The sequence below is a fragment of the Chelonia mydas genome, chromosome 8 (genome assembly GCF_015237465.2).
Source record: "Chelonia mydas isolate rCheMyd1 chromosome 8, rCheMyd1.pri.v2, whole genome shotgun sequence".
NCBI lineage: Eukaryota > Metazoa > Chordata > Testudines > Cheloniidae > Chelonia > Chelonia mydas.
The window spans coordinates 85,387,192-85,411,833 of record NC_057854.1 but is presented as its reverse complement, the minus strand read 5'-3'; the positions used below and the strand labels follow the sequence as shown (position 1 = coordinate 85,411,833).

The window sequence follows — 24,642 nt, the reverse complement described above, 5'->3', positions numbered from 1 at the left end:
GACGGGACACCAGTTTCATAAATTGCGGAGGTCCCCCTTCTTCGGCAACAAGGCGAGCACCGCTCGCCTGCATGAAAGAGGGAGGACCCCGCCCTGCAAAGACTCGGCCCAGACAGTGGCTAGGTCTGGGCCAAGGGTGTCCCAGAACGCGCGGTAGAACTCCACAGTCAGCCCGTCCATGCCTGGAGATTTATTGGTGGGTATGCAACGGAGGGCTTCCGAGAACTCGGCCAGGGTGAGAGGCAGCTCTAATCGGCCTCGGACGCCCACACTGACCGTGGGGAGTTCCTCCCAGAGCACCCTGCAAGCGCCAGGATCGGTCAGATCCGGGGAGAAAAGGCTTGTGTAGAAGTCATGGGCCCTCCCACACATCTCCACCGGATCCGTGAGGGGGGTGCCGTCTTCTGCTAGAAGGCAGGTGACGTGTTTCTTGGCCCCCCTCGTTTTCTCCAGGGCGTAGAAGAAACGGGAGCCGCGATCCATCTCCCGAAGGAGGCAGATGCGGGATCGAACAAAGGCACCTCGGGCCCGATAGTCCTCGAGGGCCCGGAGCTCCTCCCGCTTCTCCCGGCACGCTCTGCAGAGGAACAGGTCCTCAGGGCGGCGGCCAGACGCCTCTCCATCTCTAAGACCTCCTGTTCCAACTGCTCTATCGCTGCATTTCTCCATCGGCCGGTGCCCCGGATGTAGTCACGGCAGAAGAGCTTGGCGCATACCTTCCCTAGATCCCACCATCATCACGCCAAGGGAAAGGCACGCTGCTGCTCTCGCCAGGCCAGCCAGAACTCCCGGAAGGACGTCACGAAGCCCTCATCCTCCAACAGGCTGTTGTTAAAGTGCCAATAGGCCGGTCCCGGCCTCTCTGCACGGAGGGAGGCTGTTATGGTGGCTAGATGGTGGTCGGAAAAAGGGGCTGGCCGAATGTTGGAGGAGTGGGCTCGTGAAAGATGGAAACAGGATAAATAAAAACGGTCCAACCGAGAGTGGTGTGACCGATGGGCCTCCACCCGGACAAAGGTGAACGTGGAACTGTCATCTGGATGGTGGTCACGCCAGACGTCCACTAGGGAGTGATGTTCGACTGTTCCTCGGAGAATGTTCAGCTCGGCCCCTGAGCGGTCCTGCTCCTCGAGGGTGGTGTTAAAGTCCCCTCCCGGGACTAGGCACTTGTGAGAATCTAGGGTGCCGAGGAAGTCGGACACCCGCTGATAGAATTGCGGCCGCTTCGGGCTCGTTGTCGGGGCATGGATGTTAACGAGGTTGACCACGAGTCCCTCCATACGGACTCGGAGATGCAGCAGGTGGCCCGGCACGGTCTCAGTGACCCCTAGCACCTCGGGCCGTAGGTTGGGGGAGAACAGGGTCGCCACTCCAGCTTGTCAAATCGCGAAGTGGCTAAAGTAGACCCCATCCCCCCACTCCAGCCGCCAGCTGTCCTCGGCGGTTGGATCCGTATGGGTCTCCTGCAGGAAAACCACAGAGAACCCCCCCTCCCGAAGGTAAGAGAGCACCTGGAACCTGCAGAGAGCCATCCTACAGCCCCTAGTGTTCAAAGTTGCAATAATGAGAGGCGTCATGCCGAGGGCTGGGGGCGGGGGGGGGGGGTTCCTTGTTGGCAGGGGTGTTTGCGGCCCCCAGCGGGTCGCGCAACAATCCGTGACCCATCCCGTAAGTGAGTAAATCATCATGGAAGCTGCAGGCCTGCCCGTAGGCCGCGGCACCGTGCCTTCCTTTCCCTCTACCCTCCTTTATAAGGCCCCTTGTGGCCTGGAGGATTTGATCAAAGTCCCCCCATAGCTGGAGAGCTAGCTGTACCCTGTTGCGGGAGCCACGGATGTCTTCTAAAAACTCCCACAACGCTTTTCGTAGCTCATGGGGGGGTGGGGTTGCGATTTCCCGGTTATTCCCTGGTGGGGCTCTTGGTACAGCTTCGTGGTCCGCTGAGGCAGGCAGGCAGGGTGTGGACCACCGATGGGCGTCTGACAGGCTAAAGTTATTAGGTCCGTCTCAAGCCTTGGGGTGGAAGGGGATGGCGGAGGGAAGATTGCAGCTCCTAATGGGTCGCGGCAGGAAAATGCAAAGGCTGCTCCTTGGGGGGAATCCGCAAAAATCGGGAAAGAAATAACCCCAGGGGCGGCAATAGCATTGCAGGAGGAGGTGGATTGGGCAGGGACAAGGGTGGGGGCAGGGGCAGAGGCGAGGCTCTGGGCTTCGGGAGGCAAGCAACTGAAAGGTGGCACCTCCCGAGCAGATTCGAGGGTTGGGGGTGGGGGGGAGGGGGCTCCTAGTGACGCTAGGCGCAGGCTCTGTGGTGGATTTGGCAGCCACGGCATCAGGTGGTGGACCACCTTCTGTAGGGTGCCCGCCCGGGAAGGCGGTTAGGGGGAGGGAGCATGGGGAAAGGGGACTGGGGTGAGGTTGCCCAGATCGAGGCCAGCCAGCAATAGGTCATCCTCTCCCTGGGTGACCGGGGTCAAACCTAGGGCCTCGATCTCCTCATACATGGAGGAGAGGTCGCCTTCCGCCACCCCGGGGGTCTCCCCTCTGGCACCCGCTTCGACGTTCGCTTCGGGGTTCGTGGGGGGTTCAGGTGATATTCGGGCAGAAGGGGCTTCCTCAGGGGTCTCGGAGGGAGGGTCTCCCGTGGAGGGGAGATCCTACCTTCCAATGTTATTTTGTCTTCCCCTCCCGACACCGGCGGATGGATCTCACCCGTGGGCATAGCGGAAGGCTCAGTATCAGTGCCTCCCTTCCTGGTCTTCCGGGGGGCCTCGGAAATCCGCATCGGATGGGTGCGGCGGAGCTCGAGCCTTCCGCTTGCCTCGCTTCCCCTGGACTAGGATCCAGCCCTCCATAGCATCGTCTGGGGGCTGGTTAGCAGGGGTCGTGTCGGGGGGCAGAGGCAATGGTTCGGGGGGGTAACAGTGAGGCAGCATGGGGGGGGGCGGTTCTCCTTGGGGCGGGCCCTCTCCTATGCCCGGTAATATCTTTGCTGCACCCTCCTCCGTAGGCTCTGCCAGATTGCTAACAGCAAGGGCGGGACTAGGAAAGACCCCTCGAGCGCCTCTCCGTCACGCGCTGCCGGCGGCGGTAGAAGCTGCACTTGCCGGCAGAACAAGAGGACGTGACGGAGGGTGGGGTCCTTGCAGCCCAACAGGAGAGGGCTGATGACAGAAACGGGTTTCCCCAGGGTGGAGAGAGCGGGTAACAGGGCGGCATTGGGTAGAAAAGCAGGGACGGAGGTCAGGACTAGGCGGACGCCCAGGTCCTCTAGCGGCTCCAGGGGGACAAACACCCCCCCCACCGCCAGGCCCTTCTCCACCGCCTCCTGGGCGGCAGCCTCCGATGCTAAGAAAAAGACGACCTTCCCATACATTTTGGAGGCCACCACAATAGCCGTGGGTCCTACCACCCTCGCCAACGCCTGCACGTATGTCTCCACGTGGCATGAGGCGGGCACCAGGAGGCAACGGACGCCATGCTTCCTGGTCATGGTGGGAAAGGGGCCCCGGCCACTTTTGATGGTAGCGGAGGCGGTGGGTGGGCGAGATGACGAGGCGACAAGCGGGGGGTGGGGGGGCTGCCACCGCCCGGGCATACGCCCTGGGGGTCGGGGGAGGGACGCTCACAGAGCTGGTGGAGGGAACAGCAGGGAGGGCTCTAGAAATGTACTGCCTCCATAGGTCCCCACTAAGAGATCATCTGTACCACCATGTGGTGACCATGATCTCTTTCAAGGCAAAGAAAACGTACTTCCTCAGGTTACGTGGTTTGAAATGGGCTCTGCTGCAGAGTGGCAGGGACATGATAGTGTGGCTCAGTGTCAACATCATAAAAGAATAATTGTCATTTATCAATAGTTTCCTTAAGCTTACCTCTTTGAGGGCTTTTAATAATCGAGGTCGCTTTTCTTCAACACTTTCCCTGGACTGCTGCTTCAGCTTCCTTAGGAGTGCTGTAACTAAACAGAAGTGTACCGTAAATCAAATATTTTGCTCAGATTGTGAACCCCTCAGGGCAGGGACTCATCTTCCAGAGCTTTTCAAATACTGAAAATTGTAAGCAAGTGTCTGTTTCATCAGACATTTTAAATATGTCATATATAATATATATTATTTGAATCACAGCAGCAAGAAAGCCTCAGTAATACTGCTTTGCAACGAAATCGGTATCTGTAAATTCATGGTGACATTTCTAGCTGCATCCCATTTTTGCTGGCACGCTACTGGACATGCGTCAGTGGAAGACATTAACATTTACTTCTGTGGGGAGAATCCCTCAGCACAGAGGAATGCCTTGTGTTTAAAATGCTGGTAGTATTTACAAACGAGCAGGAAAACATTAAGGGCATGGTTACGCTGGAAACTTCAAAGCACTGTCACGGGAGCGCTCCTGTGTTTGAAGTGCGAGTGTGGTCGTGTGTGAGCACTGGGGAGAGAGCTCTCCCAGCACTCCTGGTAATCCACCTCCACAAGGGGATTAGTTCCCAGGGTTCAGAGCCTATTTACACTAGCACTTTAAAGCGCTCTGACTTGCTGCGCTCAGGGAGGTGATTTTTCACCCCCCTGAGCCAGCAAGGTAGAGCGCTATAAAATGGAAGTGTAGCCAAGCCTTAAGTTGTGTGCTATGAGAAGCAGTAAAAAAAGCAAATAGTGCAGTACTTAACTGCTATCTACTAACAGTTGGCAATGGGCTAATTTTGACCCTTACTGCTTCACTTGAGAGCAGAATGGATAAGTAACTCACTCAACACAGTTTGTGACTTAGAGCTTGTCTACACTGGCACTTTACAGCGCTGCAACTTTCTCCCTTTGGGGTGTGAAAAAACACCCCGTGAGCGCAGCAAATTGCAGCACTGTAAAGCACCAGTGTAGACAGTGCACCAGCGCTGGCAGCTAGGCCCCTCTTGGAGGTGGTTTTTTGCGAGCGCTACATCAACCAAGTAACCAGCTAAGGTTTCTTACTCATTTGTCTCTCTCCCAGTGCTGTGCCGCGATTAAACAGCACTTTAACGTTGCCAGCGTAGACAAACCCTTAGTCCGTCCGTCTCCCCCCCCAGCAGAGAACCAATGACAAAAGTAGTATCCCACTGCCAGTGGTTACATGTTATCTGCACACACATTCCCCCCCATTAATCACAACTAGAAACTGCATTTGATGTATTTAACACATAGCTGCTTGATTATTAACTTTTAAGAGGCATTAAAATTTCCCAATGGTCCACAGTGAAGGAATAGCAGAATGTGAGTGAATCACATTGCTACCTTGGTTTATGATTTCACTCTTATTTAGAAAAGGTCAGTTTGTGGTTTTCCCATTCACTGAAAAACATGGTCTTAAACATACTTAATTTCGGTCTTCATTTCAATACAGTTTATCTTACTACCATTCTGGTGCTATCGGGACTAGGAAAACTGTTTAGCAGAGATATTAACTAACAGGGCTTTTAATAATCGAACAGAAAGGACAGAAAATGCATTTTAAAACACCACAGTGTCCAAGGTAGACAAAGGCAGTAGCATTTTAAATAAATGTTAACTAGTTGCAGTCAACCTTAGAGGGAGCCTTAACAACCAATTAACACTGTCTTTGTCGACAGGAGGTGCCAAGTAATACTCTTCATGACAGCTAAACAGACTTCATTTCCCAGGCTAAGTAAGACCTTTGTTTACATCAACCAAGTAATCAGCTAAGGTTTCTTACTCATTTGTCTGTCTCCATAGCTGATGGCTTCTGCAAGAGGACTCCATCCCTGAGCATTTTTCACCTTTACTGGAGCATTGTGGGCCAAAAGTAAGTGTGCACATTCTGTAACAGAACAAGTGGTAATATTTATTTAGAGCAAACACTATAGTTTCCTTTAACTATTCTGTAAGGGGTCATTAAAAATAACCCTTATTCCTCTTCCCTTCAGCTGTCAGATTTTTATAGGGAAAAAACCTTGTGACAGTCTTTTAGATGGTAATAATTAATTGTCCTTTCCGGAGAAAAGCAGTTGAGAGGGGCTGGAACTGTTGCTGTTAAAGTCTGATCCAGATTTCCACCCCTCCCCTCTCTCTCGCGCGCGCACACACAAAATAACAGCAAGGACAGAAAATGCAGCTTCTGTCTCTGGTACTGACTTGTAAATGTTTCTTACTTGCAATCTCACTGCTAGAGAAACATGGGCACAGCACTGATCTTATCAGCTACTCTGAGACTTGGCAAACTTGTACTAGTGTCAGGCTGGCTGTTTAAATCATTGCTGTTAACTGCCCTCTAGTCACAGGCTCACTGCAGTGCTGAGAGACAGACAGACTTGGCCAGCTAAAACTTTTATTTAACATAAGGCACAAAATAGAATAGAAAAGAAAAGGTGGGAAAGAAAAATGACATGAGGGTGTGGGGTGACAGCAGGAACCAAAGTCTCATATTCCAGGTGGTGTTCAGAATGCAGGCAGAGCCACTGGAGGTGAATGTCATCTAAGTCTCCCTTTCTCTCTCTGACCAGATCTGATCGGATCATCTCAGAATTAGGCTGATGGAGACCTAATGGTGTCAAAGTGCATCCCAGTGTACCAGGAGATGGTGAGGGTGGCAGCCATAATGGTACAGATCGCTCCTTTCAGTTCAACCTCCTCTCCCCATCTGCAAGTAGGAGCGATGGGTGGAACAGACCATCGCTAATTTTGTTCACAAATCAGACCTAGTTTCCAATGCACCAGTTTCACAAAAATAGTGTCACGCTTGATGACCAGGAATTGTCAAGACTATAGCTTTCTCTCTCCTCAAAAGCTATAAAAAGGGCATTGGTTAAGAGAGAACTTTGCAATCTACTGAATTACCCAGACCACTTTCTCTAGACCCCTGAGGTTTTCCTTGTCCCATTCAAGTACTGACCAGGCTAAATCCTGTTTAGCTATAGAGATTTGAAATCACATCTCATGATTGAGAGCATACCCAATTTAATTTAAAACCAAAACAGCTAGTTTCTTCAAACTGATGTTGTTCAAACCATCATTTTACATTTACTCAAGATGCAGAGACTGTACACAAATAGAAAGATTAACTGCATTGTGCCTTTAATGTCTATTGATCTAAAACCCAGATTCCCAATGGGCATACTATCATGTTCTTGATGGTTATGCTTCTAAAGACATCTGTCACTTCTGGATGATAGAGATTTCTCTGAGTTCACTTAGCTGATGTGTTGAGCACATCCTCTTGCCTTAAAAGCAGTCTTAGGAGATAAGAATCACAGGTACCCACCTCTTACATATAAGCTTCCAGTTTAACTGGTACACCAGCAAAAGCCTGCCAAAATAACTATGATAAATGTTTCAATGGAAAATTTCCAGGGTGTCTTAGTGACAGCACAATGCTAAAGTCATTTGAATCATATTCTTAGTCTTATACTCCAAAAGGAGCATCCTGAAAAGGAATTCTTTCCAGTTCTACTACAATGCCCCTACTGTCCAAATAAAAGGGAAGCAGAAATGCTCTTAAAATGGGTCTGGTTTCACTTTGGTTGGAACTATGATAGCTATCATGCAATATATACTTTAAAATGGACAAAGGCTAATTGTGTTATGTTTGCCATTTCTCATTATTTACAACAGACACTTTGGGGTCATTTACAGGCAGTATATATATTGAGAAGAGCTACTAGACACATCTGGCACATATATAAAAATGAAATTGAGAAACTAATTTTGCCCTTAGTTTTCAGAAGTTGAAAAAATATTTTTAAAAGCATTCACACTTCAATAGCATGGTCACACAGTTCATAGAGCCTCCTCCTTCTACTTTCTACCCTTAATTTTGCTTTCATTATTTACTCAAACCTATGTTTGAGGCTTCTCTCCCATTAGCATTCCATGTGCTTAAATGATTAAATACCACAAACAGGTGCAATTATGATGTGTTATACAAACACCAAACACCAAACAAAGAAGATTAAAGTTATGCAGTCACCTGGTATGTGAGAGCCTAAAAATCATGATCTAATGGACAGAGCACAAGGCTATAAGCAAAGCATTCTTGAGTTTAATTCATGCTATGATTTGCTATGTGGCCCAGGGCAAGTCACAATCTTTAAAACGGTGACAATACCTACCTACACAGGGGTCTTGTGAGGATGAGTCAACATTCATGGAGCACTGATTATTAATAATGCAACCAAGTGTTCAACTACCAAAAAAAATCTTCTTTAAAGACATAACCAGATCAGACTTCAGAAATTGATTTAATTTTAAAATTGCCAAACTGCACTGATATTTACTCAAATAATGGTAGAGGACATAACTATCTAGAAACAGGCTGGGTTAACACCCATTTATCCCACTGAGATTATCTTAGTATACAGTGTATGCTATTTATGGCGAAAACTTTGATAAAAAGCTTCCCTAAGAAATTTGGGGCTACCTGTCACATACAACATCTTCAGATATTGGTATCAACAATTAGTACACATGTATAATGGGATTTTAAAGCAACAACAACTAAAAGAACTAAACTAAACAACACCCAACCTACCTAAAAATGATCAAAAGCATTAATCTCAGCTGGTCCTTGATTTTTTTCCCCTAGTTTTGTTTTTTTTGTTTGTTTGTTTGTTTTTTAAAAAACAAGAGTTTCCCCTCTCCTGCTTTCTGATATACAAGTAGCCAGCTGGGAAAAACACCCTGGCGTCTGTTGCTTAGCTAACTCACGTGAAGCAGCCCGCCTGTTTCAACAGCCCTTCCTCTTCCTGTTCCCCTGGAGAGGTTTAACTATGCAAGAAGAAATGGCAGCACCTTTTCCCACCTGCCAGGAGGTCTACTTCCTGTCTTAGTTCAGGGTGAAGATGGAAAAGCACCTCTGGTCATGCCTTTTTTCCTCTCATCTTTCTAATTCTATGACCCTCCAGGTCTCACTGTTTTCGGATAGCTCTGTAAGAAGAGGAAAGCCTTCTCCACCTATTCTCTTACTAGACTCTCAGAAGAGTGCCCAGTGAATGCCCACCTATTATAGCTCATTTTCCTGTTTCCAAAGACCTCCAACCTGCTCCCATTCATCCCTCAGCTCCCTCCTACAACCGTGGTTTTGGCATCTTTACCCCCAGTCTCTCAAGTTTTTTTCTATTCTCACGTATCCTCTTTTTTCCTGAAAGCCTTCTCAACTTGTAACTGAACACATTCAATTAAAATCGTTTTTTTAAGTCTTCAACTTTTTGAACCATTTCTCTTCCCTAAAATCTTGAGAGAAATCTGAGAACATATGATACTTAAAGTAGTTTTACCAACCTTTATGTCCCAACATCACAGCAAGATGTAACGGAGTGTTTCCTGCAGTGGAAAAAAATGGAAATCATTAGATTCACAGTACGAGAATCCATGAGAGACTTTCTTCAGGAGTTGGCTCGTGTCTCAAGGAAGGCTCATAAGTAACTTAATTTTAACAATGTGAAAATGTAACCTATGATACCATAAATATATAAAAGTTACAAGGTTATTCTTTTTTAATGAATGATTCCTTTGATACAAAAACTGTAAGGTGTTAATATACATCAACATCAAAAGTGTTTCAAGAAGAGAGTTTTCTGTATCATTTACACCTTGAAATTTGCTTCTAGCAATTCAAACAGGAAAAAAAAGTCTGATTCTATTTTTAGGAAAGTAAGAGAACTATAGCCCAAACCACCTTATTTGTTGAAAAGTCTCAAATCCTATCAAGAATAGCAGATCTAGGGCAACAACTACACATAAGAAAGTTATTCTGATAAAATTTTAAAGAGTATGTGTGATGCTACCAAACAAGGTGCCAGATCATGCCAAAGACCCTAGGCCTCCCTGAACACTGACAAGTGCATAGCTGGAAATCAGTCTGGTTCACCTGTCTGTTAGTACTATTACAACAGACGTTAAGTTTATAAGAATGTGTTTAGACTTTATGAAATGCTTGTAGGAGGTTGCATCTAAAAATTTGGTACTCCATGTTATAAGGTTACATTAAGTGTTTGCACTGTAATTGTGTCATTCATCTAACAGGAAAGGAGCATTAATTAATATCGGAATGCTGGCTTGCTACAAAGGTGTTCGGTCCTGCCCATGAAGAAGGCCCACTGAAACCAAATGGGACACTGTGAAACGTTAAAGAACAAAGGCTTTGTTGATTGCTCCCCCAAATACCCATGAAGAGGAGACTGCAGGTGGACGAGTCCCATCAACTTGAACTCTGGGGGAAGGGAATAAAAATCCCTGGCAAGAAGGAATTGTATCTCTATGGTGCTTGAACTCTGAGGGAAGAAGATTTCTAAGCACAAGCCAGGGATCCCCAGCTGTTTGGCCTGGGTTAGCCCTAAAGGACATATAGGGCTTGCATATTACAGCAACTTCTATTACCCTTTTGGAAACTTAGACTAAATCATTTGTGTATTTTTACTGCATTAAGCTTGTAAATAACTTTTTTTTCTTAGTTAATAACTTTAGTTAATTTATGATACGATTGGCTACAAGCATTGTCTTTGGTATAGGATCTAAGGTACAATTGACTTGGGGTAATAAACAGTAAGTAACCTGAATATTGTTGTGATTTTTGGGGTAAGGGACCATCTATCATAAAGGAAAGCTTGCTTGGATAGCAAAATAGACCAGAGTACCCAAAAGAACTCTCTGTGACTCCACATTAAGCCTGTTATAGCGCTTGAGGAGTTCACACTTGATTGGTGAAATCTACATATAGAACTCAGTCAGTTTGGGGTTTGTGCACTGCTTCTTCAGTCTGTCCTGAGACTGGTACTCACTCTTGTGAGCAACTTTAGACAGTCTGAGAGCATGTTTTATTTTTTTTTTTCTCCAGACATGAAGCAATACTAAACCAGTTTTACTAGTATGGAATTAGACAGCTAGTGAAATGTAATACTCCACCCTTCTGTATAAAGGCAGTGCGACTGGTTAGAGCAGAGGTCCCCAAACTATGGGGCGCACCCCCATGGGGGCACAGAGAAACATTCAGGGTGTGCGAGGAGGGAGCACCACCCAGCTCCACTCCTCGTCTGTGCCTGGAGTCTTAGCTGCCCTGGCCCTCTTACCACGTCCCCTCCCCTCCCCGAGCCTCAGTGGGGGGAGGGGCATGACAGGATAATGGGGGGGGGGGGCGAGGTAAAAAGTTTTGGGACCAATGGGTTAGAGCAATATATATAATTTAAAAATAACAGATATTAAACCTCCTTTAAAATGTAACAAAAAAAGTCTCTGTGGTCAAGCAAACATAGTAAGACCATCAACAACACTTGATAAGTCTCAAATCCGCATAACTTCCTACTTTGGGATGAGGGGAGGGGAGGGCAGGGGAGACAGTATTGCTAAAGGCAGTCAATCCTTCAGGTTACTTAAAAGGCTTAAAATAGACTCGTCACTAGATACTTTACAAGAAAGCATAAGAATAAACTGCTACTAAAGAACTGGAATAGCAAGTACAACATTTCCAAGAAAAAGGGAAGAGAGAACTGTAATTAGACCTCTGGACAGTTCCAACAACAAAATAAACACAATTGTAATTTTAAGTATTAAAAATTCCCAGTTCTAAATTTACACTTTGACAGGGATTTCTTAAGTATTGAAAAATACCAGGGTAAGGAAGATACATTATCTTGAGTGCCTCTAAATATGCCACTATATACATTATTATATATACAAAATTTCCCCTACTATGTTGCAGAGTGTAGATGCTAAGTGCAGGCACTGGAAATGTTTACCTTCTAGAAAGGCAATGATCTTTATAACCCTTTGAGACACTCTGCACCCCAAGGGAATGCCCTGTAACCCCCAAATTCATCATTTGTATATAACTGTGATATTGCATATAAAGCATGCCTTGTAAGGTATCAAGGGAAAAGTAACGATCTGCTGAAACCCACTGTTCCATCTAAATATGTACAAAAAGAAAAGGAGTACTTGTGGCACCTTAGAGACTAACCAATTTATTTGAGCATAAGCTTTCGTGAGCTACAGCTCACTTCATCGGATGCATCCATGCATGCTGTAGCTCACGAAAGCTTATGCTCAAATAAATTGGTTAGTCTCTAAGGTGCCACAAGTACTCCTTTTCTTTTTGCGAATACAGACTAACACGGCTGTTACTCTGAAACCTAAATATGTACATCATTAATGCATATGAAGTTATGAGATTGTGTTGTACGTTTCTCACTACAATATGCTGTGGGTCTGCAAAGCGCCCAGATACTAGCTCCTCAAAGACAAAACTAGGGGGATAACCAATGACTGGACAGGTGTTCAACAGCCATTATCCACCAAGGGAGCTACAATGCAATGAGTCACTTGCACAAGGCCACACCAGGGGAATCACTCAACCTTGCCTAGTGGTGACTCAGCAATGCCCACCAGACATGCCTGGATTTGTGTTCTCCAAGCACATGTAGTAAGGATATAAAACAGAACACAGGGGCCTCATGCTTGGCCTTTTTTCCTCCCCCAACCTACGCTGCAAGCAACAAGGACTCTCAGAAGACTAAAGACTCCAACAGAGGAGACTAGCCCAGGTCTGAAATATGAACTGCAATATCCAGTGGGGTGAATAAAAACCGCTTAATCTAGATGTTGCCCAGTCTCATAGGGTTGAGAGTTTAGACGAGGGGTCTCAAACATGTGGCCTGCGGGGCTATTTCCTGCAGCCCACCAAGCTCCCCGCCCCCCACCTACCTCTGGGCTGGGGTGGGCAAACTGCAGCCCGCGGGCCAAGATTGCCCCCCCGCCCCCCCCCCCCGACTGCAGGGCAGCGGGGGCACGCAGAGGGCTCCATGCATTGCTTCCAGACACTGCCACCTGCAGATCCCATTGGCCGGGAACAGGGAACCGCAGCCAATGGAAGCTTCGAGGGAGGTACCTGGAGGAGCGGCATACGGAGCCCTTTCCGCCCCCCCCGCCGGAGCAGCAGGGACGTGGTTCCGGCTGCTTCCCAGAGCGGAGCGGAGCAGAGCGGAGCGGGGCCAGGGCAGGCCCCAACTCCCTGCCCTGAGCCCCCTCCCACATACCTCCTGCACCCCAACCCCTTGCTGCACCCCACACCCCTCCCTGGGGGTAGAGAGAGGCGGAGTTCAGGTGGGAACTTCGGGGAAGGGGTTGGAGTGGGGGGCAGGGAAGGGGTGGGGGCGGGGCCGGAGGCAGTGAGGGGAGGGTGTCAGTAATGCAGCCCTCGGGCCAATGCACTAGTCTTCATGCGGTCATTTGAGTTTGAGACCCTGGTTTAGACTACGTGCTTATATTTTATTTTGGTAACCACTGACTTTTTGCCTATCACTTAAAATCTATCTTTTGTAATCAATAAACTTGATTAACTCTTTATCTTTAATGGTGAGTTTGTCTGAAGTGCTTGGTAAATCTGCTCAGGTTTTCAAAAGCTGGTGTATATCCACTTTCCATTGATGAAGTGGTGAACCAATTAATAAACTTGCATTGCTCAAGAAAGAAAATACTTCCCTATTTTTCTTATTGCTATACACTATACACATTTTAGTGACAGCAGAATTATACTATCTGCTCAAGAAAGGGTCTTGAACAGCGCAAGACGGTATATTCCTAGGGTACAAGGCTGGGAGAATTTGGCTGGTGCCTCTCTCTGAGATTCATGAGTGATTCTGGGAGCATTCATTCAATCTAGCTGGGTGTGGGGCTCCACATGCAGTTGTACTGAACAGTAACCGCACCTGGATGGGTTTGTGCTTGTCACTAGCAAAGTGTTAAGAGAGACAACCCAGGCTGGAGAGTTAAGGGGTCACAGCGCTCTCACAGTCCCAGGCTGCACCCCGGAGATCCCGTCACACCCTTAACCTCCTATACTCCATTACCCTAGCTCTACTATAGCTAATTCGGATTGTAGTATCCTCTGGGTAGGTGCCTCCCAACTTTTTTTTTTTGGGGGGGGGGGGGGGGCTGTCAAGTATCATACTCACCTATGAAGCTGTATAACCAATACTCTAAATAGACTGTGTTGATCTAACAGGCTCCTGGAATCTCAAATAGCTGAATGGTATTTATAAAGTTTTGCAGAATGATCAAGATGATTACACCAATGAGTGCCAGCAAAATGCCTATTAAAAAAGGGACGCAACAATAGTTCAGGTCTCAAATGTAGATTCTAAGTAGTTTATAAAACTTAATAATAATAGAAATTTTCCACTAATTCGAAGTCAACACTTTTTTTCATTGAAATTTAATGTCCTCCAACAGTGTTTGCTACCCAAATATCACACCTTTGTTAGTGCATAAGAAATAGAAAGGGAGACCAAGAAAAAAATACTTCCCTATTTTTCTTATTGTTATACACATTTTAGTGCCAGTAGGTCTCAGGAATCAAACTCATTTGTGGTTTTAATACAGAACTTCTTTAATATGATCCAACAACTTTGCCAAGCTATAACAAAATGAAAACTAACCAGAGTCTTACTACTTTTCATAAGCGCTATTCAGAACTCTGACCAATTTCATTCTATCCGTGACTGAGAAAGCTCTCAGCAACAGATGCAGTCACTGGACATAGTCAGCAGGGAAAGGGACTTAAAAAATAAATTAAAAGATCATGGAAGAGTAGAGTAGAGCCTCAGTCAGGGACCAGGATTGTGCTAGGCACTGTACAAGAACATAACAAGTGGGGTCCCTGCCCCAAAGCTCTTGCAGACCAGCTATAAGACAATAGAACAGGTTGATAGGACAGATGAGGGACAACAAGGAAAAAATGAGATATACACATTACATTAGCCAGGAAGCTAGAGGAGTGGTAAAGTAACAGATTCTCAACGGTCATTACAAAAGTCAGGAGGTTCTAGTGTGAGGAAAGTCTGGGGTAAGAAAAGAGAAAGTTCTCCTTTTTCCCCAGCAGCCAATTTATCAGACAGAGGCTGAAGTTCCTTAAGCAAAATCCAGGAACAGTACTCTAATAGGAATCCCAGCACCTTCACCTTTGACAGCAATTTGTTCAGAAAAATATCTTTGCTTCTCACTTGGGCATTGCCTTTGAACAATAAGGCCACCATTCTTTCACATTGGTCCTTAGTCTTCTTTCCATTAGCTGCCTGGCCTATGTTTCTGTGAGTAGAGGAGCATGGAGGGACAGAGAACGCTGATGGGATAAGTTAGAAAAAGTTTGGTAGAGGGGGAGAGTCATGAAGGATAGAAGTAAGGGGAAAATGGGGAAACAGTACAAAGCACAACATAGGAAGACACAGAAGGTAATGAAGAAACATTGTGATCTATTATGAGAAGAGTGAAAGCAAATGGAAAGGTAGTATAAAAGCAAGAAATGCAAGTTACATTGTAAAAAAATTATATCGATACCTGCCTAACAATGTAGAACATTAGATGAAGTGCACAAACAGGACATTATTTTACTACTGTAAATTGAAAAGGGGTTGCTTGAAGATGGGATAGGAGTCTGTTGGCACAGGAATCTTCCACACTGAACAACAGCTGAGAATTTGTTTTTAAAAGCCATGGTACTAACACCTTAACATTCAAAAGTATGTTGATATATGGCCAAATTTTGAGGGCCTTAACTCACCCTCCCGTCTTTTATTTTTTAAATCAAACCCATTAGGTTAGATTGTTAGTTTCCTAAACTTATTTAAGAATGTGAACATACTGCTTAAAAGTGCAAGGAATATTTACTTGAAAAATGCTTTAGTTTGGAATTAAGCATTCATAATACTATATTATGCACACAGCACTAGTAAATGAATGAAATCAGACAAAAGTGCTTTTTTAAATGTTAAAAATACTGAAGCATCTTCTACACAATTATCACAGGATAGGACACTCTCAAAAGGGGCTGTGGTGATGAATCGGTTTGAAGAGGACACAAGTCAAGAGGCTGTGGAGTAGAGTAGTATTTCAAGAATATAATATCAAAAGACATGGCTGGCCCTGGACCAGATTATGCCAGTAGGGGCACTGAGGTTGAGACAGCTTGAAAAGATAGCAAGAAATTTTTATACTCGTTTGCCATTTCAAATGCAAGTTCAATCATATGACTAATGGAATGATATGAAAAACAAACTGACGTATTAAAATTAAGTGATGGGGTCCTGAATAAGCTATAAACATGGTAGAAACAGCCAAGAGAGCACTGACGACCAAAAATAAAACAAAAGCTCGTGCATGTTGTAAGGTTTTACTTACAAAAAATGCTTTACATAACAGCAAGAAGGTGTGTAAAATTATTCACTTGTTATTGCCTGAATGTAAGTGTTCATGCAAGGTTCTGGGTGGTAGTCCTAAGAGCTGAAGTCTTCTATTTTGTTCACCACAAAACAAGTTCAGTACAGGAAACGGCAAACTTTTCCCATGCTTCCCAGTCAGTGTGCCTCAATTCTGACCTGGAAAGACCTCACCTAGTGTTGAAAGGAGACGTCAACCAACAACATGATTAAAACATTTATATTGCGGTAGCACCTGAAGGCCATAGCTAGGTTTGGCCCTATTTTACACGACACTGTACAAACACAAAAGTGACTGTCCCTGCCCCAAAGAGCTTAATTAACCCAAGAGATCCTGTTTCTCCCTCCCTTACCCCAAATATGGATTTCTTAAGTAAACTTAAGCCTAAAGGATCTGAAAACAAAATTAGAAGCAGAGGATAACTCAGCAATCAATGGATCCTAAGACTCAGCAGATACAGATGAGATAAGTTTCCCACTAGGGAATGAAAAAAAAAGCAAGAAGCAAGTTTTGAGTCCCAGAAACTAAAATACTTCAGCTCTGTATCAAAAAGAGTGAATACATGTAAATTATGACCTGATCGAAACAGAACAAGGTGTGACCAATGACCTGAAAGAAACTAAGAATTCAATTTGATTTCAGCATGAACAGTGGAAAGATGACACAAAAATCCTTGATTGCAGTAACAACCCATAGAAGAACTAAAGAAAGTAAAGTAAAGAAACTTGCATCCAGTGACAATACACACTTACAACAATGTTTTAACGGAAGGGCATCTAACAAATATTCCGTCCGCCCTAAAAAAGGAGAATAACTATTTCAATACGAACTACGAGTGATTAGTTTGTAACAGATTATCACTGAAAACGAACCATGGCACAACTTTTTGCAGAGCACCTCCACTAGCCAGTTTAGCCTAATCTAAGAAACCTACAGGGCCTGACTTTGGCTTGTCGGCAATCCTAGCATACAACAGTCTTATTGAACTCCATATTAAATGTGCCAGTCACCTTAAGCTTATTAATTATGGCACTGAAAATAAGGCTTCTCAAGAGTATTATCAAATATTATGTCTAGGGAAGCTATAATATAGATTTTTAAAAAATAGTGTTAGGATTGCTACAATCTAATTACAACTAAATTAAATTACAACTACAGTTGACAACTAAAAGTCTAATTTACCCATTTTTAGAAATTCTAATGCAAAATTAGTAGCAATCAGAAACCATCTGTAACAGCCATGTAGTAAGATTAACTTTTCTTACTCTTACTTTTTGTACACCGTAAATTATGACACGACTAAAACCAGCTTTTTATGATACTTTACTGTAAGGAATTTTGATTTAATGCTATTAGAGCACTAACATATGCAACACTATTGTAAAATCTGTGTTATAAGAGAACCCATTTTATAACAGAATCCATTCTACAACAGAAGCACCACGCAAGTCACTTATGAAATAGGAAGTTACTGTAAAAGGCTGTAAGACCTTGCTTTTTACAGCGATTGATATCACATACACAAAAGGACAGAGACTAAGCAGCCTATTACTGGAGTAATACAAAAAGAGGAAATGAAAGTAGTACAATGTAGCATATAAATAAAGAAGGAGGAGCCTCATGCAACATCCTTGGACTTGATGCAATTTAGAAGAAGCAGGAGGTATGTTTGGAAGAGAATGAAATACCAAACACGTGACAACATCATAGTATGCAGTACTGTTGTAACTGTATTGATACCACGATATTAGAGAGACAAAGTGGGTGAGGTAATATCTTTTATTGGACCAACTTCTGTTGGTGAGTCAAACAAGCTTTTGAGCTTACAGAGCTCTTCTTCAGGAGCAGTTACTTATGGAAAATACAGACTATCAATGATCAGATTCATTCTCATTCCACACTTTACTTTTGCAGTCACCACCTTAGTTTGTCCTAAAAACTGTCATGTATACCATGCATCCGATGCCACAAGTTCTAATTAATGTTGCCAGCTTTGGAAAATAAGCCACTGGATCATTATAGTTTTGCAACTATTAAGGGTCTGACATGCATAAGAAGTCAATTTGTACTAACAGCTATTTAAATGATTATGTAAACGTCAAGTGGCTGTTGTGCGTATTAGTGCAAGAATTTGGAAAGAGAGACAATCAAATTAGTTTGCAACCTGTCACCATAAAACAACTGATGACAGACCAAATTAAGAGACTGAAGTTCACTAGATATTGAGTTTTTGCACATTTAGGATCAGACTTTCACTGGGGGCTCATCCAAGCTAGCACTAGTGCACATGCATGTTTTAACATGTTTTAGGTTCCAGGGTTTGCATGCACAAAACATTTTTATAAGCACATATGCAAAATCCAGCACCTGTACAAGCAGAGATTCAAAGGCTCTAGCTGCAAGTGTTTGTACACTTTTGATTCACTATTATGAAGATGATGGAGTCTAAAAACCAAATTAATGGTTTTCATGGAACAGTTCAGTACAAAAATCCAACTTTTCCCTTAACATGATGCCACAATGCATATACAAAAAGCCATAAAGCAAGTGTGGACAACAAGCTTCTGACAACAAATGAAGCTCTTTTGGTATAGTAAAACCTATCTTACACAACTATCCAAGTAATCAGAAAGAAAGTTACTTAGAGTCTGTAAGGCTGAATAAAGTTGTAGATTAAAATTTGTATATATAGAGTTACCCTCCCTAGAGGCATGTGCAGATCTTGTAAGTGCAGGCAGATCCCTCCCCTTCTTCCCTGCCATTTTTCCAGATTTATCCTCTATTTGTTTAATCGGAAAACTTCAGGTTTAAGATAATACTGGTATTTTAGGGACCTTGTTCAGGCTTTGAAAGTCCAAACCTTATGAATTAGGGAAGGAAGCAAGTCTTTGCCATTGCTCTTGTACATCTAGAAACTGTATTCTATTAGGCTACATCAGTAGGGCAGTAGTATATTTGTTTACATTATGATAGCTGTATCATAGCAAAGGAAAGATTTTTTATTTAAAAACAAAATGAAGAATTTGCAAAGTGTACATCACAAGTTACAGGCCCTACACTTGCATTAAAAAAGAAATCCTCATATTTCCCCCCATATATCCTATTTTTTCCTATCCACAACTTTACAGAATCTTTTTGGAGGATTGTTGTTTGCAAGAGTTTTCATTACAATCACTCATCCAGAGTGTCCTTCAGCTGGGAAAAAACTCTGCTCAAATCCTTCCACTCAAGTCTTAGAGCATGCGTGGAAGTGATTTTTCAATCACTTCTGACTATTTTAAAGTTTTTCCCCAGCCAAAACTGATGAATGTCCAGAGGTGAATTTGCACAAACATAGATCGTCGGCAAGTTATGAGCATGTGAAAAGATGTTACATATTGGAAGCTTTTCCAGCCTTACACTACAATGCAGCTCACTAACCTTGTTTACATCAATAGTTTCAGGATGAAAGGTTTCACTCTCTGCTGTTGTGGGGCAAAAGGAGGGAGAGAATGAATCCTACTTTTGCAAAGAGATAGAAAAATCATAGTAAGCAAGTCTACCGCTAACTGCCAGGTTCCACACAAGACTACCACAAATAGAGATAGCAGAAGAATAGCGTCAGGGAATCCACTTGGATTAGAAGTAGGCAAGAATCTGGCCCCAAAGGATCTATCCTGACAAACTGTAATAGGAAAGCTTGAAAGGAATTCACTATAAAGGGGGTAGACAAGATGATGAGGGCCTCACCACAGGGGAAGGGAGATTGGTTCAATAAGAAGAACTGGCCATGATTATTCTTCTACTCAACCCCATGGCTTCTGGCTAATCCAGTGCTTCTGGATGAGAGGAAGGCCTCCTAGGGAAGAAATATCCCCAGGATTCTCCTCCAAATTCTGAACTGTCCCAATCCCACCAGTTCTTAAAGTGGGCATGCGGTAGCTGTACTCCTATGTTCACCTCTTTTACAGGACTATAATAAATTTGGTGCAAAGTATGCCTTGTGAGGTATCATTTGAAAAAACTCATAACTTGCTGATCATTATTGTCCAGGTAAAGTATGTGTGGCAACATTGCATGTAAAGTTACAGTTATACTCTGTATGCTATTACTCGACACGTTCCAAGTCTGGGGGGAGCACCCAAAACCAGTTCCCCAGAGACAAAAGGCTATCCAATGCCTCAGCCAGGTATCATCAAAACCAAATGGACCATCATCTGGTTAAGTGGCAATACTTTGGCAGGAAAGAGGATGTGGGTGAAAATCTACATCTTGACAAAAGAACAGCTGGGGGTTCCAGCATAGGCTGTCTCCTGAACCACAGCAGGAGATGATTCTCAAACAAGAGAAAGAGCTAGAGAGGGGAGATGAACCAAATTATTTCTCCTTTCTCTCTACCCATGGCATCCAAAACACCTAAAGAACAAAGGAAAAACTTTGGACTTGGGGAGGGATCCTGAATGAAAGGTTCAACCAGTAAGAATGCTAAAACATGTGGTGAGAGAGATCTTTGCTTTGATTTCACTCTAGCTTGTTAAGTTAGGCATTAGTTGAGATTTACTTTTATTTTCTTTTAACCAATTCTGACTTTTATATTTCATTACTTATAATCACTTAAAATCTATCTTTCTCTAGTTAATGAACTCGTTTTATTGTTTTATCTAGACAAGTGTGTTTGGATTGAAGTGTTTGGGAAGCTCCATTTGGGATAACAGGATTTGTGCACATCGTTTTCTATTAATAAAATGATGGACTTTATATGAGCTTGTATTATCCAGGTCAGTGCTGGGCAGTACAAGAGGTACACTTCTGGGAGAAAGTCTGGGGCTGGGAATTTGCTGGTGTTGCTCTGCAGTGTGATGCAAGGGTTACTGGCTGTAGCACTCTTGCAGTATAATTTAATGAGGGAGCTGTGGCTTTGTCAACACTGGAAACTGAATAATAAAGACATTTATTGTTCGGGGTGTGAAAAAAACGACCCCCCTGAAAGAGAAACGTTTTGCCGACGAAAAGCTTTGAAGTGGTTTGTCAAAACTACCACCGCTTGTTGGGGGTGGAAGTTTTCTGTCTGCAGGAGAGCTCTCTTGCCAACAGTGGCTACACTGCATGCCTTTTAGCAACACAGCTGTAGCGGCACAGCCATGTGGCTAAAATGTGTGCAGTGTAGACAAAGCCTTAGTGTGACCAGACCAGGACTGGTAGCTCTCACAGCAAAGCAGGGTAAAAGGCAAGTTAGAGAACTGAGAGGGGACAGCTGTTCATCAGTCCAGATTGTAATGTAATGTCACAGGGTGTCTGAATAAAGACTCTCCCCCCCAGAGTATATGGGGAAGAAAATTAAGAAACTCACTGTCATTATCTTTCTGACTGATTCTGTAGTTTCACATATGGAAAGGTTTTTTCCCCCAGGGAGGGGAATGGAAGCCAAGATAATGTATCACATAGGTAAATGGGAAGGAATGGGGGAGTCTCTCTATAAGCAGAGTGGGGTGGAAATATCTCCCCACTAATCCATCTGATGCATCCCATGGATGCAGATCAATGCTGAGAGCCTCATCCAATGGAGAATGGGATAGTGGGGAACCTTCCCAAGACCTTACTATGGTTTATCATATAAACCTTTGCCCTGGGTGCAGATCACTGTGGAAAATTTCCTCCTAGAAAGTACTGGTAGTTGGGCAGGGGAGAAAATGGAAGGGAAATGTCTCTCCCTGGCACTGTGGTTATCATTCTGCACTATGCTCCCAGCTGTGGACCACCGTTTGGGGGAGCTTCAAAGAAAAAGAACCCACTATGATTGCTTTTCTGAGGTGCAACCCCAAGAAATGGGAAACGTGGCTGTCCCTCTGACCAAATGTCTGGGGTCTGGATGAGGGGGTTCCTGAAAGTAACTTGGGAAGCAACCTATGGCCCACTGCTCATGGCCATCTTTCTGGGAGATGCCCTGGCTGTAGATGACAGACGGGTCGGTTCGGGAGGGTGCACCCACTGGGCTAGCGGGGAATTCCCAAAGAAAGCGGTCAGCCCGCCTGTCCTTCCGGCAGCTCGAGGGCGGCGCACAGGGACGGCGGCGGTGGGCTCTCTCCTGGGAGCGGAGGGTGAGGAGAGGTCTCTGCGAGGCCCTGGCTGCTGTCCGCAGGCGCGGGTCGGGGCAACACTCACCGTGACTGTCCTTCTGGCCGATGCCCTGCGTGCGGATCAGTGCCGAGAGCCGCCTCACGTCCCCCTTGAAGACGCACTCGTGAACCGGGAAGTGCCCTGGGCACTTGTCGGGCTCCGCGGCGGGGCTGACTCCCCCCGGGGTGGCGGGGGCCGGGGCCCCCTTCAGCTGCAGCCGGTGGTGGTGGCTGCTGAAGATGCGGTGGCCCCCCGCGCGGCCGCCCTTGCCGCTGCTCCCACGGCCCCCCGTGAAGACGCCTCCGGGCGCGGGCGCCGCCTCCTCCTCGCCAGGCTCCAGCAGGTCCCCGTCCTCCTTGCTGGGCTTGTGGTCCCTGCGCAGCGAGCGCAGCTTCTCTCCGGTCATCGCCAGCGGCGGCCCCGGGGACGGGGGGGCCCCGCCGGGGAGACTCGCCGGAGCCGCTGCGGGGGGGACGAGGCACTCAGAGCCGCGGCGGCGAGTCCCGTCCCGTCAGCATCCCCCACGGGAAACAGCCCGGACGCAGCAGGCTCAGGGGAGCCGACAGCCTGCCTACCTCCCCCCACCCCGGCCGCTCCGCTCAGCGGCTCGGCCGCGCCGCCATCTTGTCGAAGCGATCTCGCGAGAGCACCGCGGCCCGGCTGGGCGCGGAGAAGTTGGCGTGGAAGGAGGAGCAGCGGCAGCCGGCCGAGGGGCTGCTGAGTCGTCGGCGCCGCCGCGGGGAGCGGGTTGGGCGGGGCGTTGGGCGGTATGGGGGCTCCCGCGGAGACAGGCAGGACGCACGCTGCCGGCTGCGGTCCCCGTCATGGCTACGGTAGTCACGGCTCAGCCGAGCGGCCATGGCCCTTGTAACCCTGGGTGGCGCCCCCGCGCCTGCGGTCAGCGTTGTTACAGCGCCAGCCTTCCGCAGCTCCGGCTGTCCCGGCTTCAATCCGGGGGGCCCCGCGGGCAGAGAGACTCCGTCGGCCTTGGGAGCGCTGCGGGGCTCAGACCCGAGACAGCTCGCAAGGCCCTGGTAAGGGGTGATCCAGGGAGCCCCGTGCCCGCTCCACGCGGCCACCGGCTCCTTAGGTAAAGCCGCTGATGCTCTTAGTCCAGGCTGTTGCCAGGTCAGTCCCTGCTGTGGTAACCTAACTGGTCACACTCCTATTAAAAAAAAAGGTCCTACCTCGTAGCTAGGCCTGGTAACCTACTTTGCGTACAGTAGGAGTTTAACACACTTATTAATACAGCTTCCCCCTCCTCTAGGCATGACCTGTGGGGAGAGAAATAGAAGTGTAGGACTGTGAGGGACCTCAGTACGTCAGCCAGTCCAGTTTCCTGCACTCAACAAGGCCTGATCTACTTATACATAGTCCCTCCTGAGCAGGGTTCCCTCTAATTTGTGACAGGTCATGTGTGCAAAAAATTTCTTCTATGCAAATTTTTGAAGCAGAGTTCAAATTTGTGCGCCATGCGGCAAATGCACCCAAGCAAGTAAAATGCTTATACATTTAAAAAGTTTTGATTTGCAATTTGTGATAATAGTTTTACACCATGTTATTTTATGTCATTTTTAAATACTTAGAAAAAGGAAATTTAACTTCCTTTCCCTTTCCTCCTCTTGCCAGGCAGTAGAATCTGGCTGTGTTGATAGATGGCGGGCGAACAATCTCAAAAGTCACCCATAAATGATATTTCAGCCTAGCTCCGATGTAGTATTTCATTTTTTGTGCGTGCGGTGTTTCGCTCTGTGTGTGGGGTTTAGGATCTGTGTGCGTGCACATATGTGCGCAGCTTAAAGGGAACAGTGCTCCTGAGAGGTGTTTGTCTAACCTCTTCTGAAAAACCTTGGTTTGGCTCCCTTTTTCTTGCTACATTTGCAGAACAAGGAGTCTGGTGGCATCTTAAAAACTAATCTGTTGTCTTTTGTGGATACAGACTAACACGGCTACCCCCTTATACTTGACATTTGCAAAACATAACTGTCCACATTCCCCTGAGCCAAGAGAGGGGAGCACACTGTGTTCCACTTCAACAACCACACCACCAATTTGGGGCTGATTTAGAGCCAGTGATTGGAAGCTATGCTAAATTACGTTTTTTCCCTTTAAGGTTTTTCCTCTTTTTTTTAATTATCAGATCCATTCTTTTATAAAAAAAAATCTGGTAAAACTTGTTTTACAACTTAAATAGAGATAAATTTAGTATATGCATAAATGCATAATTATAAGCTGACCTATGGAAGTCCCTAGAGCAAGTTTATAAAAAACATAAACCACATACACCCAGGGAAAAGCAGCCACCACCGGGGTGCTCTTCAGCAGTAGGCTAGACAATAGCAGATGTGTCTGCCTC

At 45.7% G+C, this 24,642-nt stretch overlaps 1 protein-coding gene across 1 annotated transcript in view; it reads right to left on the bottom strand.

Moving 5' to 3' along the window:
- The window catches only part of ANKRD13C (ankyrin repeat domain 13C), a 50,847-nt gene extending 27,894 nt beyond the window's left edge, over positions 1–22,953 (bottom strand). The window contains exons 1-4 of the mRNA XM_037907799.2: positions 22,332–22,953; positions 9,264–9,305; positions 5,704–5,808; positions 3,876–3,961 (exon numbers count right to left, since the gene is read on the bottom strand). Of these exons, the coding sequence (XP_037763727.1) occupies positions 3,876–3,961; positions 5,704–5,808; positions 9,264–9,305; positions 22,332–22,692 (594 nt within the window). The 5' untranslated portion in view covers positions 22,693–22,953. The remainder of the gene's footprint in view (positions 1–3,875; positions 3,962–5,703; positions 5,809–9,263; positions 9,306–22,331) is intronic.
- Between the last annotated feature and the right edge of the window lie 1,689 nt (positions 22,954–24,642).